The sequence below is a fragment of the Dermacentor andersoni genome, chromosome 5, assembly GCF_023375885.2.
Source record: "Dermacentor andersoni chromosome 5, qqDerAnde1_hic_scaffold, whole genome shotgun sequence".
Lineage (NCBI taxonomy): Eukaryota > Metazoa > Arthropoda > Arachnida > Ixodida > Ixodidae > Dermacentor > Dermacentor andersoni.
In genome coordinates, this window is record NC_092818.1 from 162,826,075 (window position 1) to 162,849,502 (window position 23,428).

Consider the following 23,428-nt stretch of genomic DNA (forward strand, 5'->3'; position numbering starts at 1 on the left):
CTACTCACAACGAGATTATTAAATTCTTCTACATGTCTAGAAGGGTCTTTCCACCCCCTCACCCCAAGCTGAATAGGGCGCAAGCCGTTTCGCTTAGGCTTCTGCAGACCAGTACGTATCCGTGTCTGTCCGTTCTTCACGAGGCTTACCCGGACGTGTATCGCGACGACGCCTGCCCCTCCTGCGGGCAGACCTCCACTCTAGCGCACATGCTGTGGGAGTGCGGGTCGACATACCCCAAGTTCATCAAGGAGGAGTGGGACTCGCTTCTGCGTAGCCCCGCTCTAGAAAAGCAAATCCTGGCTGTCCGGCGTGCCCGCGACCGGGCCGGTGGGCTATAGACCTGCCGGTCCCGACGTGGGACTAGCCAGGTGCGCGACGAGTTCGCGTCCTCGCCGGACCTGCAATAAAAGTTTCTTCACTCACTCACTCACTCACTCAAAATACCCGTGTACGTTAAAGAACCCTAGCTCATCAAAATTTCCGGAGTCCCTCCCTACGGCGCGCCTCATAATCAGATGGTGGTTTTGGCACGTAAAACTCCATAAAGTAATGCAATTTTTCACATTTCACTATGCTGTATCTGGGCTACCGCTATAGCAGAAGAGGTGTTATCAAAGCAATTAACCGACAGTCTTCGATTTCTATCCCTTCATTAGTGGCTCGAGTGCATTCCTTAATTAAACAACACATTCCCTGATCGAGGTTCCAGCTAGCAGCTTTAATAACTGCACCGTTTACCTATCTGCGACGGACTGCAAATTACCTGAATGCGGCACCTATCCCGAGGCAAGTTCACACACTATTTTAAAAAGGTGTGGTAGTTCTAAAATATTTTGTTTTTAACCGACTAACCGCTGCAAAAGCCATCTGTCGCAGGTAAAGCAACGCATGCAGCCGTCCAATAAAGAGAATCGGCGAAGCGTCCCACCTACTTTGTGCGGCATATGCAAAAAAAATATAGCTGAAAGGCATATGTACGGGCGTATGCACCTCGTGCGACGCCCGGCAAGTGCCTCTGACAGTCGAGCGAACATAAATATTCTCCGCATTCTCCGCACGTAACGATATAAAATAACGGTAGGGCGGGCGCTGGAGTTCGCGAACCGTTCGGGTGCTTCGCCGCGAAGTCTTGCGCTCGGGCTTTCGAAAACCGTCTGGGGATGACGCGCTCTCAGGCTCTCTCTCTCCTCCAGCAACCGGTGCGGTTGCGTTCGCGAGAAAGTTCGCGAGCTTCGCGGCGAAACCGTTCGCGCGTGAGAGCACGTCAAGCGCGACGCGTTGCGTGCGATACCTACGTCAGTACATATGCGCTTCGGCGTTCGCGTAACCTGCTTGGGCCTCCTTGCGTGAACGCTGATCGTTCGCGTGCGTATATAGCGCGAAAACAAGACGATCAAAGAACGTGCCGGGGAAGGGGGCTTGGCGGGCACTGGAGCAGCGCGCACTGCAGAGAAGAGCGCAGTTGCAAGATTGCCTGCCGTTTGAAATCTTCGCCTCGGAAATTCTTTCGATTGCGTTTCGGCAGGAAAGAAATTTGTCCGGTCGTGTTTCATTTTTCACGAAACACGCACGCATAAAATAACGCCGCTCACTTGTGTCGAATTTTACCGCTGTCGTAGCTGCGGGCAGTCGGTTGGAGTGTCAGTATACGCGGATCGATATATCCTGCTTCGAAGGTGCCTGGGGTGCCTTGTTTTATTATTCCCATTTGTATTTAATCTCAGCGGCTATTGTATCCGCGACGAGACAATGTGGTGATATTTCTTTTGTGTGTGTGTTACACCGCGGCGACTTTTAATACCGTTTTGACTCTTGAGCAGCGAACGTCGAGCGTGTGTTATTTGCCACATTTTGTCGGTCAAAATTCGCACTTAATTGTAGGCCGAACAAAGTTTTCCTGGACGGGTCTTAAATCCCCCTAGGAGTGAATCGAGTCACATAGACTACGCGAATTTTCTTGCTGAGAAACAAGAAATAGCACATTCATTGTGAGAGAAACGGGCAGAACTTTCAACAAAAACCAGCAAGTAATTTGCATAACACAACAAGGAGAAAAAAATATAAACGTATATTTCGTTCTTGCGAAACGATTACGTCGGATTTCTTAAATGTATGAAACAAGTAAAGTGGTCTCCAAATAATCGAAACTCGCTTAAACGGAAATGCAGGATAAAAGGAAAAATGGTACCAACTTTGGTTGGCTGCCCACAGGCACAATGGTAGCAAACTTTGGTTACACGGAACCCAAGTTTTTTGTAACCTCGGGTAAATGTATCGAAACTTCCACCTACTTCATCGGCGTATACGGAACAGGAAAATCCGACAAACATAGTCGAATCGGGATGCTATAGATAACGAAGGAAGTGCAGTCCATCACGCGGTTGCGGTAAAGTTGTTGCAAATTAAATATGTCGAAGTTGCAGAACTGTTTACCATCATGAGGACTTCGCTCGGAGAGTGACGATCCCCGAGGAGGAGAGCGGCGCTGTGCGCTTATCGTGCAGCCAGGCCTCCATTCGTTTACACCGCCACGAATAAGAGACCACGCCCTTGTTGCCGGCTCCGAGGAGACAGCTGAAAATATTATCGTTGAAGTTCGTGGCGTTGCCGGCTCCGAGGAGACAGCTGAAAATATTATCGTTGAAGTTCGTGGCAATGACTGTTCAGTCCTACGTATTGACGGACACATAGATATTTGTTCCAGTTTCGGATCCTACGGCAAGCTTAGCAGTTGAAAGTCGATCTATAGTGGTGTTACGAACGTGAGAACTGCGCAGAATTATTGAGAATTTTTTTAGCGCATGATCGAACGCAGCCTTGCGCTAAAGAATCTACACAATGCGATGTCGAGCGCACGGCAAGTCTCTTTGCGCCACAGTATAATATCGAAACACTCGGACGCTTTTCGAACAGAACAATTTCTTGGCGATCTTTGTGTCCTTCGCTTAAATGAAACTTCGTATAAACGGAACACGTCTTTCTGCTGTCCCTTCGAGTTCCATTTAGGCAGAGTCTAATGTATATATATTTCCCGATATATCGAAAATGTATCGTTTCAATTCGCAAAACGGGAGCGCGAGCGTCGTAAACGTGCTCTTAGTAAAATTGGCTGACGATATCTCGGCGCTGCGGAAGTTGTGTCCTGAGAGCGACAGCGTGATATATCTAAACGTTAAAAAAAGAAGAGGACTAGAGCAAGTCGTCCAAGGATATTATTTATTGCCAGCGAGATTGGTGAAAACCCAACGGCTGCGTTGTACTGACGACACGGTACTTTTGTATTTCGCTGAAACAGCAGTGCTGAGGCAAAATGAAACGTCCTGGCTGCTTGACCAAATGTTTCACGCAGCCAAGTCTACGACGACTGGTCGACCCGATTTAGTAAAGGCGTTTTACAACTGACTGATGCAGCCTGGCCTCTCGCATTCGGGTGAGAGGATAGCATCGACCAATGTAGAGGCTGTGCACGCGAAACCGTGCGAGAAATTGCAAGCACGATACTGTAATTTGGTAGGGGCTGTCTCTAGTGTTGATTCCGTGCTTGAACGTCTGTCCCTTACATGCAGCATGCAGCTGAGCCGCCATCGTTTCGTCTGCACTCGCGTCTGCGAGTAACATTGTGTTGACACCCAGCTGAGCTTCGCCTAATTTGGCTGCGGCGACTTTCCTGCTACTGATGTTTATACAAAGAGCGCGCTTATTCAAGTTTTTTAAAGTTATTATTATCGATGGAAGCAAGAACACATAGTCGCCTCGTGAAAGAGTATCTTGCACTTTGAATGGGATGTTACTGCTACCCGACAGTTCCTTAACCTGAATATGACTACACGTGAAGTATGGCTACAAAACGGTACGTCGCCGCTTTTATTGGCGCGGCTAACAAAAATTATGCATCGTGAAGTGACTCTCACCGGGTCGTCCATTTATAGGCGAAACAAAAACCGATCTGCAACGGTTATACTTTCTCATGATTGTCGTGCAGCATGACACTTTCCGTATTGCAGCTATACGAGGATTTTTTTCCAGACTGCTTTGAATTCTCTCCGTCTATCCTCTGGGCCTTAACTATGGCATTGCAAACAACCTCGAGTGTATACGCCTTCGTATTCAGGTATACGACCAGCATGTACAGCGTTTGCCGAAAGCTAGTTGGTATGGTGTCATTTGACGCAGTGCGAAAGGATGGGTGACTGTGTTGTATATACACTTTTCGTTTCTTCAAATAAAGCCGGCGCTATGCTGCGTTTTCGTCAACGTCATCCAATATTTTGTGCCGACCAAGTGGCCGAGCTAGTGCAGCACTTCGTGTCCATACACTGGAAATTCTTGGCATACAGGCCCCTGTCCGACACTATACAGAGACACAAGGAGTTGATAAGGACAGGTTGGACAGAAGAAGGCGTGTCTGGTTGGCTACCGAAGCAAGAAAATGGTGAACAGAAGTTCAAGGGGGGGGGGGGGGGGGGGAGATCGACTGGTAAACAACGTGCGCGGGAGGACAACGTCAAACAAAGGCGCTCAAACAGGCCCAACGGTCTTAAAAGCACAGTATCACCTTCAAAGCCCTTGAATTGATGAGCCATAATGCCTGCAAAAGAATGACAACACGGGCAACTGATCATGAGAACAGGGGCATGGTAGGTTCTTGATAGTGGAAAAGGGGACACTCAGCTGTCTTGCCGAGTGTCTGGAGCGCAAGTCTTCGCAATATCCAGGAAGGCTCTCCGTCGACCCCTCCCACCTGGCTGACAGCCATCAACTCCACTTCCGCGGACCAAGTGGACGGCCGTTCCTCTCCTCCCTGTGAACAGACATCCTCCTTCCAGTGCCACCTTCTGCATGCCCTCTCGATTATCCTCACCCCGTATACCTGTAGATGCACACCAAACGCGTGGGCCTCAGCTCGATTTGAACAGTGACTTTCTCCCTCCATCCCTACGGCCTTACCCCTCCGCTCCGTGAAGGGTATGCATCCAGCGCTATTTCTTGTTAACGTCCCTGCCTTTCAGTACATCCTTTCTCTATCGCTATCTCTCCCTGCACGAAGCTCGTGGGCCTTCTATCGACTCCAGCGGAATGGCTGTCATCTGCTATTAATACTTATGCTTCGTAAGTATAGAATATGGGAATGTCGCGAGGGAACGAGACGGGAAAGAAGAGACAGCGAGCAATAAAAAGAAGTAGGTGACGGTCCGAACCGCTTCTCTTCGACTGCGCCTGCTGCACTTCAGTCGATGATCTTTCCTTTTCACCGTCATTACGTCATAGCACCGACATTAGAGTTCCCACTGTCACACTCGTGCACCACGTCACCAGCACTGAGTGAGCGGACAGGCGGACGTCCCACATACTAGACACGGGTCCATAGCCACGCCGGCGATCACCGCGCCACTCCCTTGAGGCTGTTGCGGGTGACGGTGGCCTCGTGGGCGTGCAGCATCTCGGCGATGTGATGCCCCACGGCGTGCGCCTTGTGCCTCTCTTCGTGCAGCACGGGCCGGTCGTCCAGGAACACCAACCTCGGGAAATGCGCGATCACGTACAGCCTGCGAACACGTCGACACAGATGTTGGTGTCCATATTGGGTATAGGCACTATAACTTCCCAAACAACTTCTAATGGTGTCGCATTTAGCCGCCAAGACAGAGAGTAAAGGAATGGGTAAAGGCGGGGCAATTAATTAGAAAAGAAAATCCGGTTTCCTATGTCACACCGGGGGAATAGGCAAAGGTAGGGGGTAGAAAGATAAGAAGAAAGTAGAGAGGTGGTCAGAGGACACACCCACACGACCACAGCCGCGGCCACAATCACCGCACACTATCGCGGTACAGGGTCACGTGCAGCAAAATGAACACCATTTAAGGCTGAAGCCATTTTCGCAGACTTGTTTCCCTTAAAAATTGTCTGCCTGCTCTCACCTTGCGTTACACTGGCGTGGATGCGGGTGTGAACCAGTTTCACCAGATGCCTCGGTTGAATGCCACACAGAATGTATCTAACGCTTCTCAGCCTTCTGCCTAAGATTTCGCTGTCAATATTCCTAGGCGCCAATGTAGTGAGTCTCCTAGCGCCTCCCAAGGCAAACGAATGTATTGAAATGTCACAGCACGCAAATAATCGCTTCTGTCGCTGACTTGATTTGTTGTAAGAAAAAAATGTATAGTATATTTCTTATCTGAATTTATGATGTGATACTCGCCGCACTTATTGCGCGTAGCGCTTGAAATCAGATGTATTAAAGAAACGCAAAATATTTCCTTCGTTAACGTTCTCGAGTCCTGCTATTTCGAATCCTTGCATGCTTTCTCTATCGGTTACACGACAGGCCTGCTACGTTCAGATTCCCAATGAAGTTTCGATGCGTGCAAACTTTAGTTGATTGCATGGTATGTACGATTTTTCTTTTTTGACTGGCCACTAAATACCATTTCCCTTTCATTTATTCGCCATTTATTCTTATATTTTCTGGTATCCACCATAGCATCAACCCATGAGACAAACGAAGGTATTTATTTCATTCGTACACGACACCCGAGAGCAGAGCGAATTACTAGACTATATATACTATCTGATTATGTAAATTGCTCAAATAGCTAGCTTAGGTGAAGTTATTTCCTTCATTTTTACCCTCCCAAAATTATCGGTCTGCTATAAGCGCAGTCAAAATAAACTGCGGATAAGCCATGTCCGTGTATTTAATTTATAAGTTGGCGACTGCTTATTGGGATTGGCATTGGTCCACAGCGGATAAGTTCTGCGTCTACGATGCAGCATCGGGAGACGGGGGCGATTCAGCCAACGCTAAACCAACGTCAGGAGACATGAATGCTAGGCTGTCACGAACATGCTGTCGTTGAAGGTAATCATAATGTTGATGTCAGGTAAGCCAACCGCCAACCCTGGAATATCTTCTAACGTGGCAACGAAAAGACCTCGCAGCGAAGCCCTCGCTTATACTATACACTGGCCAAGTGAAGGAGTCAGTGGCTCACACACACACACCTCGTTATTACTGTCCGTGCTCGCAGTACAGCTCACGACAATTGTCGCTTTGTTTGAGATAAGGCAAGCAGATAGGATAACGCAGGTCTCCTATTGTTCGTTCGTCGCGCCACATTGAACACAGTTAATCTAGCAGCTGCTTCCAGAAATTATTGTTACGAGGCGCGGGGCTTGCTCACACACTACGCACATTATTTGTAACCGAAACTTCCTACCGGTGAAGTCGTGAAGAAAAGATTGCGAAACTGGTATTCACAATTGTAAACCATCCTTCCGTCGAACGAATACGCGTGTGGTATACTCTATGCTATACTTGATGGAATCGTCGAAGCGTTTGCGTATTTCCATTAGTACATGACTTAGTGGGCCATAGAAATGACTAGGGCGAACTTCTATCCTGGAATGTTGATAACAAAGGTTTCGCATGCCTCTTGCTGAGAAATAAGCCTGCGTCTTGAACAGAGCTCTGTTGGTTTGTTAGTGACTACCAGACCAAACCAAACCAAAACGGAACCAAATTTATCGCATTACGTTCGTTATTATCGGTGGTTGACTTCATAGACGTCCTCCTGGATGTTAGCGATATGACAGTCGACGGATAGCAGGAGGAACTCTATAGAAGGTCGACCGCATGGCGCCGGCCCGTCAACCTCGCTCGTATACACAGAATCTATCCGCTAAACGTATACCAACACTACGGATCAACAAGCTGTCTCAAAGAGAGATATGCATTTACATGTAGAAAGACGGAGAGGGCGGCCTGAAGCTGTCGCTCTCTTCAAATTCATGAAGAAAGTAGAAAGTAAGGCGCACATCAGTCCCTAGCTGGACTTGAAAACGAAACCTAATTACAGTATTGCTTTTCCCCACATTTCTCGTGCTTTAGGGCATGGTCGCGGGATGAGTTCGCATGACCTGAGAGAAGATGTGCATGATAGGAGCATTCGCACCTTGCACAAAGTTGCATGCGCCGCACGATCACACTCTTATTACGTCATGGCAGCTGTCCAATGAAACGGCGGACGCGCATCCACTGCTAAACAGATTGCTCCTTTTAACGGAAGCTTGCCGGAAGCATCAAAAGCTCGACACTTGATTCTGCTAAAAAATGACAGTGACCGTAATTTAATTTTGCAGCACGTCAGAATGGTACCGTAATTTTAGAAACATTTTGTCAAGCTTTTCTGTAACAGAGGTAAAGTATGGCTAATTTTTCGTAAAAAATGACAGCATGTTTTCGTTGTGCTGGAAAATGAAATTACGGCGATGTATTGTTTACGCACCGGAAGTTGTTGGCAGGGGATGACCCCGCGAAAATTATGATAAGAGCAACGGCACTTTTTTTTTTACTGCATGTATACGCCAATCTGTTCATCCTATGCTATACCGGCAAGGTTTCCTTGAAATCGTGGTAAGCAATCGTGCCTCTTCAGCAGGTTTTGAGAGAATGGTTTTACTTCATAGGGGTGCAGGATCTCTGAGCGATTAGCAGCTGCAACAGTGCTTCAGCTTCCGGCAAGGCAAAGAATAGCGTTGTAGGCTTATCTTGAATTTGTACATCTAGTGGATCATTTTCGGTCATTTGCTTGCTCTGAATATAATTCTATGGAAGTAGCGTCGGAAGTAGCGACAGGAAGATGCTTCAGCAGACGTCGGGATGATTATTCGCCACTGATGATAATCCAGCAGAACCTCAGTGGAGGGCAAGCGACCGCTTCCCCATTTATTCGCCTCCCCATGTTCCCAATGAATCGCCATGTACTATTAGTTTTGTGAAATGCCTGTTGTTCATCTTTCGTTGGCTGTCTTGCTTTTGTTTTCTTAACTGCTTGCAATATTGTTCAGCTTAATATGGGTCTAGCTTCTTTCGTATCTGCAAAATTGCAGTCCTGCTCGAAAATTCTATAAATGGCCCCACTGTCGTATCGCGCTTCGGTACCTCTTGATGTAGCATTTGCCAAGCATATACATTTATCTCCATTTTCCCCCTCTCCCAGTGTAGGATAGCCAACCTGGCTTATGTCCTGGTTAACTTCCCTGCCTTTCATTTATCATTTTCTCTCTCTCTCTCTCTGTCTCTCTACTAGGCGTTTATATTTTTAATGTTGTTTAATGAAAATACCCGTCACACTTTTGACGCTCAGCTGCGTTGACATGCTTGCTTCCGTCCATCGTGGAGTGAGACCACTCGCTTTTTATTAGTTTGGTCTTTCCTGATTAGTGTACCCCCAAAGTTGCTTCGTTACTTGATTATGCTTGCTGCCGGCAACAGAGTTTGTAACGAGGCCATTATTCGCGTATATCTAGTTTGTTTGAATTGATGTGACATCCACGTTTGTTAGGAATACTTCTTGGACTCAGCCGAGACAGCGCTGCGAGCATACGCTTAGAAATTAGTTTAGAAAGTACGCACCACCGGTACTCTTATGCATGATGAAAATAAAATTTATACGAGCAGGACAGTTGAGATGAAGGACTTTCCTACGTTTCACCGTCCACGGGATTCAGCTGTTGTTCGGTGATCTGTAGAAGACTGGGTCGTTTGGTTGGCGAGTTGTTTCAGTACCGTGCCTGCACGAGTCGTACTGCGTGACTACCCCTTGCTCTTTTTTTTTTACTTTAGTTAGTTGGCCGGAGTTCTTTTTTTATTCCCGGCCAGCGATACGCAACAGCTAATACGAGACACAAATGTTGTCAAGCAGCTGTCGCGCTCGTTAGCGTACATAAGCCAGCGCACTGACGCAACACCCACACACGTACATTCAACGGCTCGTCCATGATCCACTTTGGGTCTCTAAACTAAGGGTGCGCTATTAGTAATCTTTAATACCGAATCGAATGGGAATGCCAGATACGAATCAAATCGAATTGATTATTTAATGCTTTTGGGATACAGCTTTCAAATAAAAACACTCGTTTTCACCGTTAATGTAAAACGATGTTCAGGTACTAGTGCTCACAATGTTAGTAAGGTTCTGTCATAAGATGGCACGTTATCAATCGTTCTTTATTAGACGTCCAAGTGGAGCATTCGGTGCAAAAAAGGCAGTTCGCTCACATACCTGGAATTCCTCGGATAGTGCGAATTATAGAGATTTAGAAGGACAGGACCGGCTCCCCGAGCGATGTATATAACGCGCTCCGTTGCGTAATCTGTCACGTTTTGTGTCCGCCGTTGCAGTCGGGATGACACTTATCGCACTTCAGCTCCAATTCTGTTTTATCGCGCACAATAGATGACTTACTGTTCGAAAACTATCAGACGGATATCCGTCGTCATAAATGCCGACTATTATATTCGAAGACCTAATCGAATAAGGCGTTATTGTATTTGTTATTCGAAAAGTTCGGATATTAGCACACCTCTACCTTAAACTCTAGAGAACAACGACGAGGCTCAGCAAGATGATCATGCGCGAGCACTCGGTCCCGAGAATGCGCGCTGTGCCGCTTTCTTGCTTACGCAAGAAGTTTGAAGAAGGGAAGCCGGTGGCGACGCTCGGTCGCCGGACTTGTCAGCCATGACGCTACACAGCGCGCGCGCTGCTTTCAAGGACGCCACATTTGTCAAAGTCAGTTACGTAACAGCTGCAGCATGTACGCGCCTGTTTACCACTCTCGCGCAACGTCGTCGCTAGCGCTCTCGTCCAACCGCCGCCCGCGGTTTTTGTAGTTTATCGTGGTTCCAGTGAAACGGCAGCGCCAGAGGCTTGTGGCTAAAAAGGGCAGCGAGCAGCTTCGTTGCCTTTAATGCACTGTTATTAACAAGGCAACGTGGAACAGGGCTCAATGTTTTTTTTTTTTTTTAAGGTTCACGAGTAAAACTAGTATGTACGGTATGTGCCTAACTTCGTCAGGGACACGTCCCACAGCGTCCTGAAAACGCCTAGCCTGGCGAGGTAGGAAGAAGCGTGTCAATACGTAGTATACAGTTACTGGCGCAGTCAGCTCCTTCGTTAGGCCATACACCGACGACGAACCGGTTTGTCATTTGTGCAGGTTCTCCATGCTTGTGATACGGTTCATAAAGGAACACCCCGAGAAATGCCGCTGAGGGGCTACGCACGGCGTCGGCTACAATGAGGCAAGATGTGTATACTAGGCAAGGGTAGTTTGCTATAGTTTGCGAATTATGGCAGAAAACGATTTAAAAGTATAATATAAACAAGGAAGTATAAGCCAATGTACTGTCTATCTCAATTTCTTCAGTAGCAACCCATGTAAAACAGAAGAGAACAGAAAATACTTGTACGGAGAAGAGAGAGAGAGAGAAAGGCAGCGAGGTTAACCGGAGGCGAGTTTCCGATTTGCTACCCTGCATTGGTGCGGGGGATATAGGGATTGTAAGGACGACAAAGAGCGAGAAGAGGAAAAGAAGGAACAAGAAAAAAAAACACGAAAAAAAAGGATGAAAAGAAAACGAAGACAGGTAACAGAAAAGGCGTTCCAGAGGCGCTCACACAGGCTGGTCGATCTCAAGAAGCGCAGTAGCGCTTGCACAGCCTTCTGATGCGATCTTTTAATGTTTCCGTCCCCTTTTCCCTTTCCCCAGTGTAGGGTAGCCAACCGGGCTCAGTCCTGGTTAACCTCCCTACCTTTCCTTTATTATTTGCTCTCTCTCTCTCTTCTGATGCGATGTTAAGTTGCCTCGATGTTTCAGAATGCCTTCTTCCGACAGAAGCTGGTCGTCCAACTAGTTCAGCACGACGAAAAGCGATTGTCTCTGCACACTGTTCTGTGGGCACTGGCAAAGAACATGACACTGTGTAACACTGTGTAATTCCTCATCTGTTTATATGCTCATCGAAATCTACATCGCGGCCGTTTGTGTGTGTTTGTGACTTTGCTTAAGAACTCATTATGGTGCGACTTGCATTTGACTTTTATATTGTTATGTTCATGGGTGTATAGGACTGTGCTGTGGATTTCTGACCGTATCAAGTGATTTCATTTTCCTACATATTGTTTATATTGTTTCCGCTACGAGAAAAGGAATAGCCGTCACCATTATAAGGTGACTACGTCTCTTTCTTTTATTTTCATTTCAATAATTAAAAAAGAACATCACGAATTCTTCCCGCGTCGCCGCAATCGCCACATGCTGTGATGTCGGCAGTGCCTATGAGGAACGCGTAGGCATTGGTAAACCCGACGCCCAACCACAGCTTACACAGAAGTGTCACGTCTCTTCGGCGAAGTCTTGCTGAAGCTTGGATCCAGGGTGTATAAAACAGGCTTACATAAATTGTGGTTCATTCCACTCTGATGCAGTGCATTAGCGTGCAAGTAGGCGGAGCATCCTTGCAGCATCTATCCTAGACAGCGGGATCAATAGGCGGCTGTCGTCTGCATGAGCTGAACGAGCAGCTTTATCGGCACGTTCATTGCCGATGACACTACAGTGAGTTGGTAGCCACTGAAAAACTATTTCATGTCCTTTCTGAGTCAGGTGGTGTATGACTTCTGTGATTTCAAATGCCAACTGTTCATGCGGACCGCGCCATAAGGCTGACAATAAACACTGTAGTGCTGCCTTCGAGTTGCAGAAAATCGACCATTTGTGTGTTCGTTCGTCATTAATAAAGTGTAGTGCGACTCGAAGCGCCGCGAATTCTGCTGCCGTCGACGTTGTCAAGTGAGATGTTTTAAACTCGATAGTGGTGGCTTTTGCTGGAATGACGACATCTGCGGTATAGAGCTCTTCGGCAGGACGGAACCGTCGGTGTATACGCGGATGTAATACCGGTATTTCTCATTTAAGAGGAGTAAGGTAAGCTGTTTAAGAGCCGGCGATGACATATTTGCTTTTTTCTGCACATCAGGTATTGTGCGGTTGACCTTTGGTTGAATGACGCACCAAGGAGGAGTCGAAGGTCTCGTTTCAGGTGTGAAGCAAGACGGTATAGCCTCACGACGTGCGCATACCGTTAGGCAGAACGAGCAACGTGGTCTCTCCGCACGTAGAGAGGCTAGATGGTGGCGAGGAGGGGGGCAAGGTGCCTTACCTGCGCTCTTCGCGCTTCAACTGTGATGTGGATCTTGATGAGGTGGTTAAATTAAATTAAATTATGGGGTTTTACGTGCCAAAACCACTTTCTGATTATGAGGCACGCCGTAGTGGAGGACTCCGGAAATTTCGACCACCTGGGGTTCTTTAACGTGCACCTAAATCTAAGTGCACGGGTGTTTTCGCATTTCGCCCCCATCAAAATGCGGCCGCCGTGGCCGGGATTCGATCCCGCGACCTCGTGCTCAGCAACCTAACACCATAGCCACTGAGCAACCACGGCGGGTCTTGATGAGGTGGTCTCCGTCGATTGCAATAGTTACCGCCGTTGACGCACTTCGAGCAAAGACAGCATTGAACTCCCGCATCCCCGCGAGGACACACATTGAGGCAACGCATAGAGACAAACCCTTCCCGATGCCATTAAGGTTTTTAAAGAAATGAATTATCGAAATTAATGATATTGAGGTTTTGTTACGCATTTGTGTACTTTCATTAATGAGAATAAACAGAAGATTTGCTTGACATTTTGTGCATTTTTTTTCACGAGAAGGACCCAAACACGCGAAAGCATCGTGGAATCAGTGACGTCACAATAACGTTCGTCGGCACCTCACTTCGGGGGGTGAATTCAACAAGAGACGTGCATTCACTTTCTCCGCTCGTCTTTTCTTATCCGAACATTTGCCTATAGAGGTAGAGGGACAGATGGAGAGGAGCATAGGGAAAGGTAGGGAAGCTACTCAGATGGGAATCTCCGGTTTGCTATCTTACACGGGGGAATGGGAAATCGTGAAGAAAAAATCTGACAGACTCAACTGTAGTTGACGTCTACGTAATGCCAAGCATCGATGATTTATAGAGAACGGTTGTATGAATAATGTAAATGCTGTGTAGCCAATGTGCACATATTATACGATGTAGTGTTTATATTTACAATGATACAGAAGGCTTCTACTGGCAAGTTATAAGATTAAAAGCAAACTAAAATCCAGCGGCAGAGTGGCCCCAGTGCACACACCAGTCGCCCCATGTGGCACATAATTTCAGACTGCACTCGCCGGGACCGGCCAACTTAAACGGCGACATACACCTCCCGCTCGCAAGAAGGTAGCTGCACATTGAAGATAATGTTTCGTATTAAAAGGAAAGGAAGTGGATGACCAACCCGCCGCGGCGGGGCATGTGGCTGCGGCGTTAGACATAGGTGCACGTTAAATAACCGCGAGTGGACAAAACTAGAGCCGTCTATTACGGCATCTCTTATAACCTCAATGTTGCTTTGGGACGTTAAACCCTATGAATAAATCAATCGAAGGGATAACAGGTGACGCGAGCGAACTCCTAACAGCGTTCACTACGCATTCAAAGGCGGTCGCAGATGATTTAGTATTTATGAATGGTAAAGGGGAGGAGGAGGAGGAGGGAAATAAAGAGAGAAGGCAGGGATGTTAGCCAGAAATGCGCCTGGTTGGCTACCCTACTCTGGGGGACGGGAAAAAGGGAGTAGAAAAAGTTCTGAAAGAGTGAATAAGCTACACTGGTTTGCGCCGGGATAAGGGCTGGTGCACAGCAGAGGCTCGCGCTTACCTGTAGTTGGCGTTCTGCTCGGCCGTGCCGTTGTTGAGGAACGACGGCGCGAGCTCGTTCCCCATGAAGCTGAGTACGCGCAGCTGCGGACAGCTCCGGGACAGGCCGGGCACGAACACCGTCAGGCTGAGCAGCCGGTTGTAGTTGAGCCAGAGCACCTGCAGCGTCGGCAGCATCGGCACCACGCTCAGGCAGCTCAGGCAGTTGTGGTCCAGGATCACTGTGTGAAGGCGCTCGAAGTGCGACAAGAAGCGAACGTCCCTGCGGAAACCGTTATTCGCCCCCCTGTGATACGTGTGCGCTTGCATGGCAGCGGTAAACATGAGCTTGTGTAAAGCCTGAATACAGGCGAGAAGGGGCCGTCAAATACTAGTGTATCACTTTTCCTAGAACGTCTACTAAATCTTGTGCTATACTGGTCATCAAATATACTTCTGCGTTTTGCTAGAACACATTCCTCCGTGACGCTGGTATACCTTAGCAGTCTCTGAGAACACACGTGTGGTTCGCAATCACTTAGCGTTAATCCGGTCATGACGTGGACTTGCTTTCGCCAAGTGCGTTTGTTGACACATAGTGTCCACAGAGTTACGCCTGGTCAGAGCACGCATTCGAAGGAAGCTATAGAATTGCATATTGGAAGCAAGTCGGTACAAATAGCTCCAAGGAAACACGACTGCACAGCACATGTGTCCTCTCGACACATTAACATAGCATTGACTGGTATGCTGCACGAAGTACTCAGAGAGAGAGAGAGAGAGAGAGAGAGAGAGAGTTACTGCTTGCCAAGTGCGCCAGTAGTGTAACAGCGGCCGTTCCGGCAAAACAGCATTCGTATAAATAGGCAAACTGCACATACGAGACTACTGCGTCACGAAGCTGCATACATAAGCAACGGGAACAGGTGATAACGAGCGTACAATGCACATGCAAATGGGCACGATGATTTCGTCTGTCCCTCTTGCCTAGACGAGACATCAAATATATGTTGATGGTATACAACTGGACAGGGAAACTGTATGCACAGGGTGATAGAACGGAAACAATTGCCATGCGTTGCTGGTGTAGTTGGGATGTGCAACATCGCAGTCCTCGCATAAACAGGAATTGCTATGCCGACATGCGGCGCACCGAATCATGATCAATACCAAGACGCGCTTCTTGCTCGGTCAGATTACTTTGGCGTTTATGTTTTATTTTTTTTGCGCCGCTCAATACGGCGACTGACATTCACTTCTCTTCAATCTCTTCTCATGTACGTCCGCTGCATGGCGCAACATAGAAAGAAAGAAAGAAAGAAAGAAAGAAAGAAAGAAAGAAGCAAACAAACAAACAAACAAACGAACGAACAGACATGGGTGTCAACATATCCTTGCAAATTTTTTTTTTATTTAAAATACCTTACAGGCCCCATGGGGGCATTGTGTAAGGGGGGTTACAGAGTAAGCAGCCTTCTAAAGTGGTATACAAAAGATACACCTCAATACAGGGCTCATCAACATTACTACCAAGATTAAAACATGAAACAGGAACAACTGAAGTAATGAAAGGCCACAAAGGTACACTTAAGGAAATAACACGAGTAAAACTTAACCTAAGGCATTAATACTAGAAAGTAAAATACACAAAAAAATGAACATATCAGGGAGTACAATTCTTGAAGTGATATTCAGGGAAAAAGACGCAAAAAAGCAATAATATATACAGGGCATACAAGTGAACACACGACGCAGCATAAAATAGCAATTCACAAGAGCGAGATAGCAATGCATAAAAAAAAAGTATCACAAGAAGTTCGAAGCAGATTGCCAAGTGTAAGAAACAAGATAAAGTGATTTGTAAGTGCTATTATGAAAAATGCTCGTGTAGGAGACGACGAAATTTTTCTTGATCTGACTCGGAAGCAATGTGATCAGGCAGATTGTTCCACTAGCGAATGGCGGTAGGGAGTGCGGAAAAGTTAAAAGCATGTGTCGTTCCGTACATGCGCGCAAAACTTAAGTGGTTATTTAATCGACGAGACGTGTTCGAGGCGGTCTGGATATGTAGTGTGGATTGTGTGGCATTATAAACATATTTGTGAAACAAGGATAACAGAGCGATATTACGGCGAAGAACTAAAGGCTGTATGGAATGATCGAGTTTCATTTGCGTTACGCTGGAGTGATGTCTATAATTACGTGAAATGAAACGGGCAGCTCGGTTATGGACTGATTCAAGCATGTCGATTAAGTATGTAGGATGTGGGGAACAAATGGATGATGCATACTCGAGCTGTGGACGAACAAATGTCTGATAGGCCAATTTGCGGATGTTGGAAGGTGAATTACCCAGATTACGACGTAGGTAACCTAATGTCCTTGAAGCTTTTGCGCAAATGGCTGCAATATGGTCTGTCCAGGAGAGGTTTTCGGTTAGGTGAACACCCAAATATTTATGCGATACTGTATGTAACAATTCTTTATTATTGACGTTGTATTATAAATGTGAGTTGTCACGCTTACGACTAAAAGAAATTACCTGACATTTTGATACATTTAAAGCCATTAACCAGGTGTTACACCAACTATGAATTAGGCTAAGGTTATTTTGAAGGGCCAGGTGGTCGTCAGTACTGTCAATTGATCTGTAAATAATGCAGTCGTCAGCGAAAATACGTAAGCGAGAAGAAACATTAAGTGGCAAATCATTTATGTAAATTAGGAAGAGTAAAGGGCCCAAAACGCTGCCCTGAGGCACACCAGAAGTAACGTAAGTAGGAGACGAAGCAATATTATTAACTACTGTGAACTGTTGACGATTCGAAAGAAAATTACGAAGCCATGTTAGAGTGAAGGAGTCAAGTCGAAGTGCAGTTAATTTAGCAATAAGGCGACAATGAGCTACACGATCAAATGCTTTGGAAAAGTCAAGGAAAATGCAATCGGTCTGCTGGTTATTGTTCATGTTAAGGTGCAGGTCAGTCGTGAATTCGAGTTACTGTGTCTCACATGATAATCCTTTCCTGAAACCATGTTGATGGCGAAAAAAGAAATTATTGGACTCTAGGTGATTATAAATATGAGAAGCAATTATATGTTCAAGCATCTTGCAGCAAATGCAGGTCAATGAAATTGGACGGTAATTTTCCGGGGAGTGTTTATTCCCAGTTTTAAATATGGGTATGATATTGGCCATTTTCCAGTCATTGGGCAGCTGTCCCGATGACAAAGACTGCTTGAATATATGGTACAGAATGTTACTGGATATAGAAATGGTATATATTAATATCTTGGAACTAATATTGTCAATACCAGATGAAGTAGAAAACTTCAAATTATTAATAAGACATGCAATTCCCTCCACCGAGATTTCAATACTTTCCACGAATTGCCAGTCATAATCAGCAACATCAGGTACATTGGTATGATCCTCGCGGCTGAAAATCGATGAAGAAAACGTATTAAACGCAGAGGGGCACTTATTGTCAGGGAGGGGAGTATTTGTATCGCTATGCAAGGCTATCCGGTTAGAGTCACGGTCAGCTGATATAACTCGCCAAAACTTTTTCGGATTCGAATTTAAGAGAGAAGGTAAATCTGTGGAGAAATATTTATTTTTAGCTGCAGCTAAGGCAGAACAGTACGTTTTTAAGCAAAGGCTGTACCTTTCCCACGAAGGAGCATTATTGACGCGTTTAGCGGTATTGTACAGACGTTTCTTTTTATTCCTGAGCTTACGTAGGGCATTAGTAAACCAAGGATTTGTTTTGTCATTTGTTATCGAGATCAACGGGATATATTTGTTAATTAGAGCAGACATTTTATTCTTGAAACATACCCAGTTATCTTCCACCGAGCGATTATAAAAAGAAGGAAGTAGCGTGCGGTTGAAAAATACTTCAAGTTCATCGTTTATTTTAGAGTAGTTTGCTTTGTTATAATCACGTATTATTTTCTTTGAGATCCCTGAAAAGGGTAGTGGAACACTGATTGTAAATCGTGATCGCTAAAGCCGTTTAGATTAACTACGGATTCAATCGTTTTGGGGGTGTTGGTGAGTATAAGGTCTAGAATGTTAGTACCACGGGTTGGTTTGTTAACGACCTGGAACAGGTTAAGATCTAAAGTTAAGTTAAGAAAATCCACAGATGTTCGACAAGATGATGATTGATTACGCCAATTTATGAGCGGAAAGTTAAAATCACAGAATAAGTAAACAGAATGCGCAGGACAGAGCTGGAGGGCCGTGGTTATGCTATTATGCTATTCAATACATATGCAAAAAGGAAAATCTATAATGGCCAGTGCGAGTATTCGCAAATGTCATTACAACACGATTGCATGTTGTACGAGTTGCGTCCTACGCTCCACCACGACCTCGAACTACGCAACTCCTTAAAGGCGCATCAATCCTCATGCACAAACCGGATGACCACGGGCCAGTGGTCGAAAGGGAAAGCGAAAGTGTTGTTTGTCATGTCGCGTGATTATGCCCTTTTGGACGATGGAAAAATAATAATAGTTCTTTGTCCAGCGACAGCGCTCTGTATGGGCACGTGCGCGATGGCTATCTCCCCGTTCATTGTCTCGCGAATCTCTGGCGGCACAGGCGAGGTTCTTTACGACCGGCTGCGAGCCGAGCTAATGCATGCACAGCCGCGCTTTGTTGAAGATAAACATAACCTCCGAAACGTATACTTGCACAGTGTAGCGAACAAGCAAGCTCCTTGTTTTGCTAACCGCGGCGCTTATGTATGCGTATTCTTGTTGAGTGCGCACCATTGCAAGCGCTTGTATACCGTCTTTAGCGCTGACTGTTCACCTTCATTTTGAAGCCAAATAACAAGTAATTTATGTGTACCCTGCACCTCTTTCAGGCTTTTATACGCAACGTGAGTTTCTTGGCCGACGTATATACTCCGCAAGAGAAACGTGACGCGCATCTATAGGATTTCCTCGTGACTCTCATACACGCATTGTCAATAGGCTGCGATATACTAGATAGCTGCCTCCATTCCGGCAATTATGCGTGCTTCTTGGGACACGTGTATTCGTCGTTCACTTTGCTATAATAGTGTCCATATACGTGGCGCGACCCGATGCATGGCTTTGACCTTCGCCCCGATCACCACGGGGAGGAGAATGAAGCGAAAAAAGGATCGGAATGTTAACCGGCGCAGGTTCCGGTTGGCACCAAGGTCGCTAGCTCCGTGAACTCGTGCTCGCGACAAACGGTACTCGAATCGATGACGTAATTTAACTTTTGTTCGCTCACTACCGCTGATATTTACAGCGGACACAATTGTTCATTATAAACCCTCATGATTTCAACCGAACGGAAGTGACGTCGAACGGAAGTGGCATCGTTATAGGACAAGGAACTGACCAGGGTTTTCTTGAATGACGCTTGCCGGTTTCACATCTACTATACCAAAGTGTACACGTGGTTTACGCGATCAGTACTCAGAATTAATTAGGCAATCAGGGGAACGGGTGCACAAGCTTACGTCAGTCGATTGTGACTCAGGTCTAGCACCTCCACGTCGGCAGTGTACTTTTCGATGAGGCTGTACGGCACGGTCGTCAGTTCCTCGTACGCCAGGCTCAGCTGTTTCCTCTTATGCCCGCCTAGCCCCGTTGCCACCATCGCGGCAGCCTCGGGTGGTGTCGTCTGGCCGCACCGTCTCTGGGCTGTCCGGGGCGAAGCCTGCGCTGCGCACATAGTTGCTTGACCTGCTCGAACTCCGTCGGCAGCCTTTGCAGTCATGGAACGCCTTTTTTGCCGCTTTCACTGCGTCGCGTCGCAATCCGCTGGGCTATGGTGCAGTCCAAGATGCTGGTATACATGCGGTTTAGCACAGCGCACACGCCAGTTCTGGCTTGAAAACGAGCACAAATCCAAAGACCGAACGTCCTAATATAACTGACCGTGGAGCGGCTGCGTTGAAGCCAAGCGTCAGGCGCGCTTCTTTCTCACTAACCAGTGCGATTCGGCTTTGAACCTGATGACGAAAGAGATAGACAAACGGGCGCTGCAAGCTTGGGAATTGTGCACGCCGCACGATGTGTTTTGGAAGGAGATACGGGGACTGAGATAAGGATGGGGCCCCGACAAAGGCGTGCTATGGATGCCTTCATGCCGGGCATTTTGTTATCAGCCAACTCGCGATCGAGTGGTTTGTCGGTGGGACAGATACTCCAAGAGAGCTCCAAACACTCCCGCGTCTTCATTCCTCGTTTGATGTGGCTGCTCTATATAAACATGTGGCATGCACTCCATGCCGGTATATACACCAACGCTTCTCTTCCGGTCGAAATCGTGTATGATCTGGTCACAAGGCAGGTCACGCGGGTTCCTTTTAATCTCGCACGCCGCCGCAGCAGGCGTCAATCTCCGTGCTTGAGTCAGTCTTACTCCAGGGTTTTGACAGAATACATAACCGGATAACGCACCTTTCCATTCAAAGGTCAGATTAAATATCGCAGCAGGCGGCCACGTTACACACAGCGCCACTGTACAGCGATAAGGCAGAGCTCGAAAGCTCATCTGAAGGCAACCGGCCACCGATAAGCTGACTACAACGATTGCACGGGTTTGTGCAACATGTTGCCCACTGCAGTAGATAATTTGGCAATGTCGATTCTTGAAGAGCTGCATGTAGTCACAATCGGAGCTTCATTCTGTGGACTTTTCGCACCGATTGGAAGTGATATATTGCGAGCCTCATTCCAATTAAACTTTTGAGTTTCACTGTCACCATCGCTCCGCGTCGTTCCTCGAGAGAGCTATCTCTTCCAAGTCGCCCTTACCACATAGCACCTCTGCTTCTGTGTGCTTTTTTTTCTCTGGCATTTCTTTTCGCTGGCATTCACCCGAACGAGCACAGCGAAAGATGAGAGCGAAAGCGGCGCGTAGCGGGGGATGAAACAAGCGGCTAGAGCGAAGATGCGCGAGGAGAAAAGCGGAGAGGAGGGTGCAGCGGAAGCATGAGGCGGAAAGCGGAGGAGGGTATAGCGAAAGGGTGAAGCGGAAAGCGGAGTGCCTGCAGCGACCAGGCAAGCGACCAGCGCGGAAAGAAAGCGCTGGCGTGTGCTCCGGACCCACTGCGCATGCGCTAATTCGCCTGCGGCGCCCCCGCAAGAGGATGCGCTCCGCGCGCGCCACGCGTTCCCGTGTTCACGCTTACTTCCTGAACAATAAACGACGCAACCGGTGGAAATGCTTCGTCTGCCGCTGCTGCTAAACGAGCTGCCCGAGCACAGGCTCAGTGCCGCCACCTAGAGCACCCTGTAGTTCAGAACCAAATTCTTTGCCACAATATATCGCGAATTCAAGACACCTAAACAGCTGCGCTCAAAATTCGCATTAGGGAGCATCGCCGGTGAAATTTTCATTCTTGCTTTCCCAAAGCCACGATGTAGCATAGCAAACCGGACACTTGTCTGATTGGACTCCCTGCTTTCCTATCCTCACTTACTCTGTCCCTCTATGGTCGCTGGGAGCATTGACGACACAATGAGCCATGGTTTGACGGATCCAGAAACACCATGACGAGGGGACTCTAATTAGCTCGACCATACCTCCATGCTTGGCCGCAGAGTCATATCAAGCTTCTTGAATCGAGCTTCTTTGTCATTCTGTGAATAAATGAATGAATGAATGATATTTATTTTTTACGAGATGCTCACCGTAGTATTGTTGCACATTGGTTGAGGAAGGGTTTCTGGGAAAATAAATGCAGCGCGATTGCTTTTCGCATTGGGATGTTGGGACGTATATTTCGAAACTGGCTCTAGTCCCATGATTTCTGCATGCTAAGCAATTGGCGAGAAGAAAGGGGACTGAGTGGCAGTGACGTAGCCAGGAGGAGGCACACAGGTCACATGCGCCCCCCCCCCCCCCGCCCTGTCCCCGTCGCCCCCGAAATTTCTGTATTTGTATGCGGCATGCCCAGCCCCCATTTCCCTCCGTCGCCTTTCATTTCCCAGTAAAGTGGGTGTAAATGTTTTTCCACAATATTACGGTATATTGAGACTAACACTAGAGGGGAGGGGGGAGGCGAAGTGATGGCACCTATTAACAAAGCATTTCAATGCCAAAAAAATTCTGTTAAACACCCTGGTCACCTTAGCCTGACGTGTAAGGACGTATTAGATTGTTTCAAAATGTTTAAGGCCATTTACAATGCTTTTGAGTCTTTACATCATTACAACTCCCCGTTTAATGCCCGTCAGCTGACGGTTAAGTCACCGACCCACCGCGTATCTAGCCACAATTGTCTGTAACTCAGAAACTATGCGAAACTTTAGCTATATGCAATGATTCCCCGGAGATCACTCGTTTTCGTGCAAACAGTCGGCCTCGCCTGTGAAGAGGATTGAGGTTTTAATGAACATAAATGAGGAAAGGTCGGCAGGAGTTTAATCGAGCCTGATAATCCTTACTATGGGCAAAGGGAAAAGGAGAAATGCTTATGTTTGAATGTCCCATGCAAGGTGAGGCCTTGCTCGAATGTTTGAATTTTGACGCTTTGAGCAACGGGAAGCGGCCAGCATGCTCTCTCTCTCTCACACACACACACACACACACACACACACACACACACACACACACACACACACACACACACGCGCGCGCACGCACACACACATATGTATACGCATACATAAACACACTACAGTCGGTTACAAATTTAGAAAAAAGGGGAGGCCCAGCCCAGATGACTGAAGCGCGACAGCCGATTGCCTCCGCGACAAAAATAGTCGCGCTCGAGAAACCATGCTTCTAGCATGCGTAATTCTCGGTATAAATAGTTTTTCAAATTTGATTACTGGTTTCGTAGAG

General features: G+C 47.0%; 1 protein-coding gene across 1 annotated transcript; it reads right to left on the reverse strand.

The window, feature by feature from the left end:
* Positions 1-2,052: 2,052 nt before the first annotated feature.
* LOC126531545 (leucine-rich melanocyte differentiation-associated protein-like) lies at positions 2,053-21,021 on the reverse strand. Its single transcript, XM_050179100.3, has 3 exons — positions 20,091-21,021; positions 14,603-14,863; positions 2,053-5,549 (listed from the first exon to the last, which is right to left on the reverse strand). Exons 1-3 carry the CDS (start codon positions 20,348-20,350, stop codon positions 5,384-5,386), a joined length of 687 nt encoding a protein of 228 aa, XP_050035057.1. The 5' UTR covers positions 20,351-21,021; the 3' UTR covers positions 2,053-5,383.
* Between the last annotated feature and the right edge of the window lie 2,407 nt (positions 21,022-23,428).

Excerpts from the sequence above, each read along its gene's own strand:
- LOC126531545 (XM_050179100.3), bottom strand. The coding sequence starts at position 20,350 with ATGACTGCAAAGGCTGCCGACGGAGTTCGAGCAGGTCAAGCAACTATG. Across the intron at positions 14,864-20,090 it reads CTGAGTCACAATCGACTGAC|GGACGTTCGCTTCTTGTCGC; the intron begins GTAAGCTTGTGC and ends CGGTTTCCGCAG. Across the intron at positions 5,550-14,602 it reads GAGCAGAACGCCAACTACAG|GCTGTACGTGATCGCGCATT; the intron begins GTAAGCGCGAGC and ends ACGTGTTCGCAG.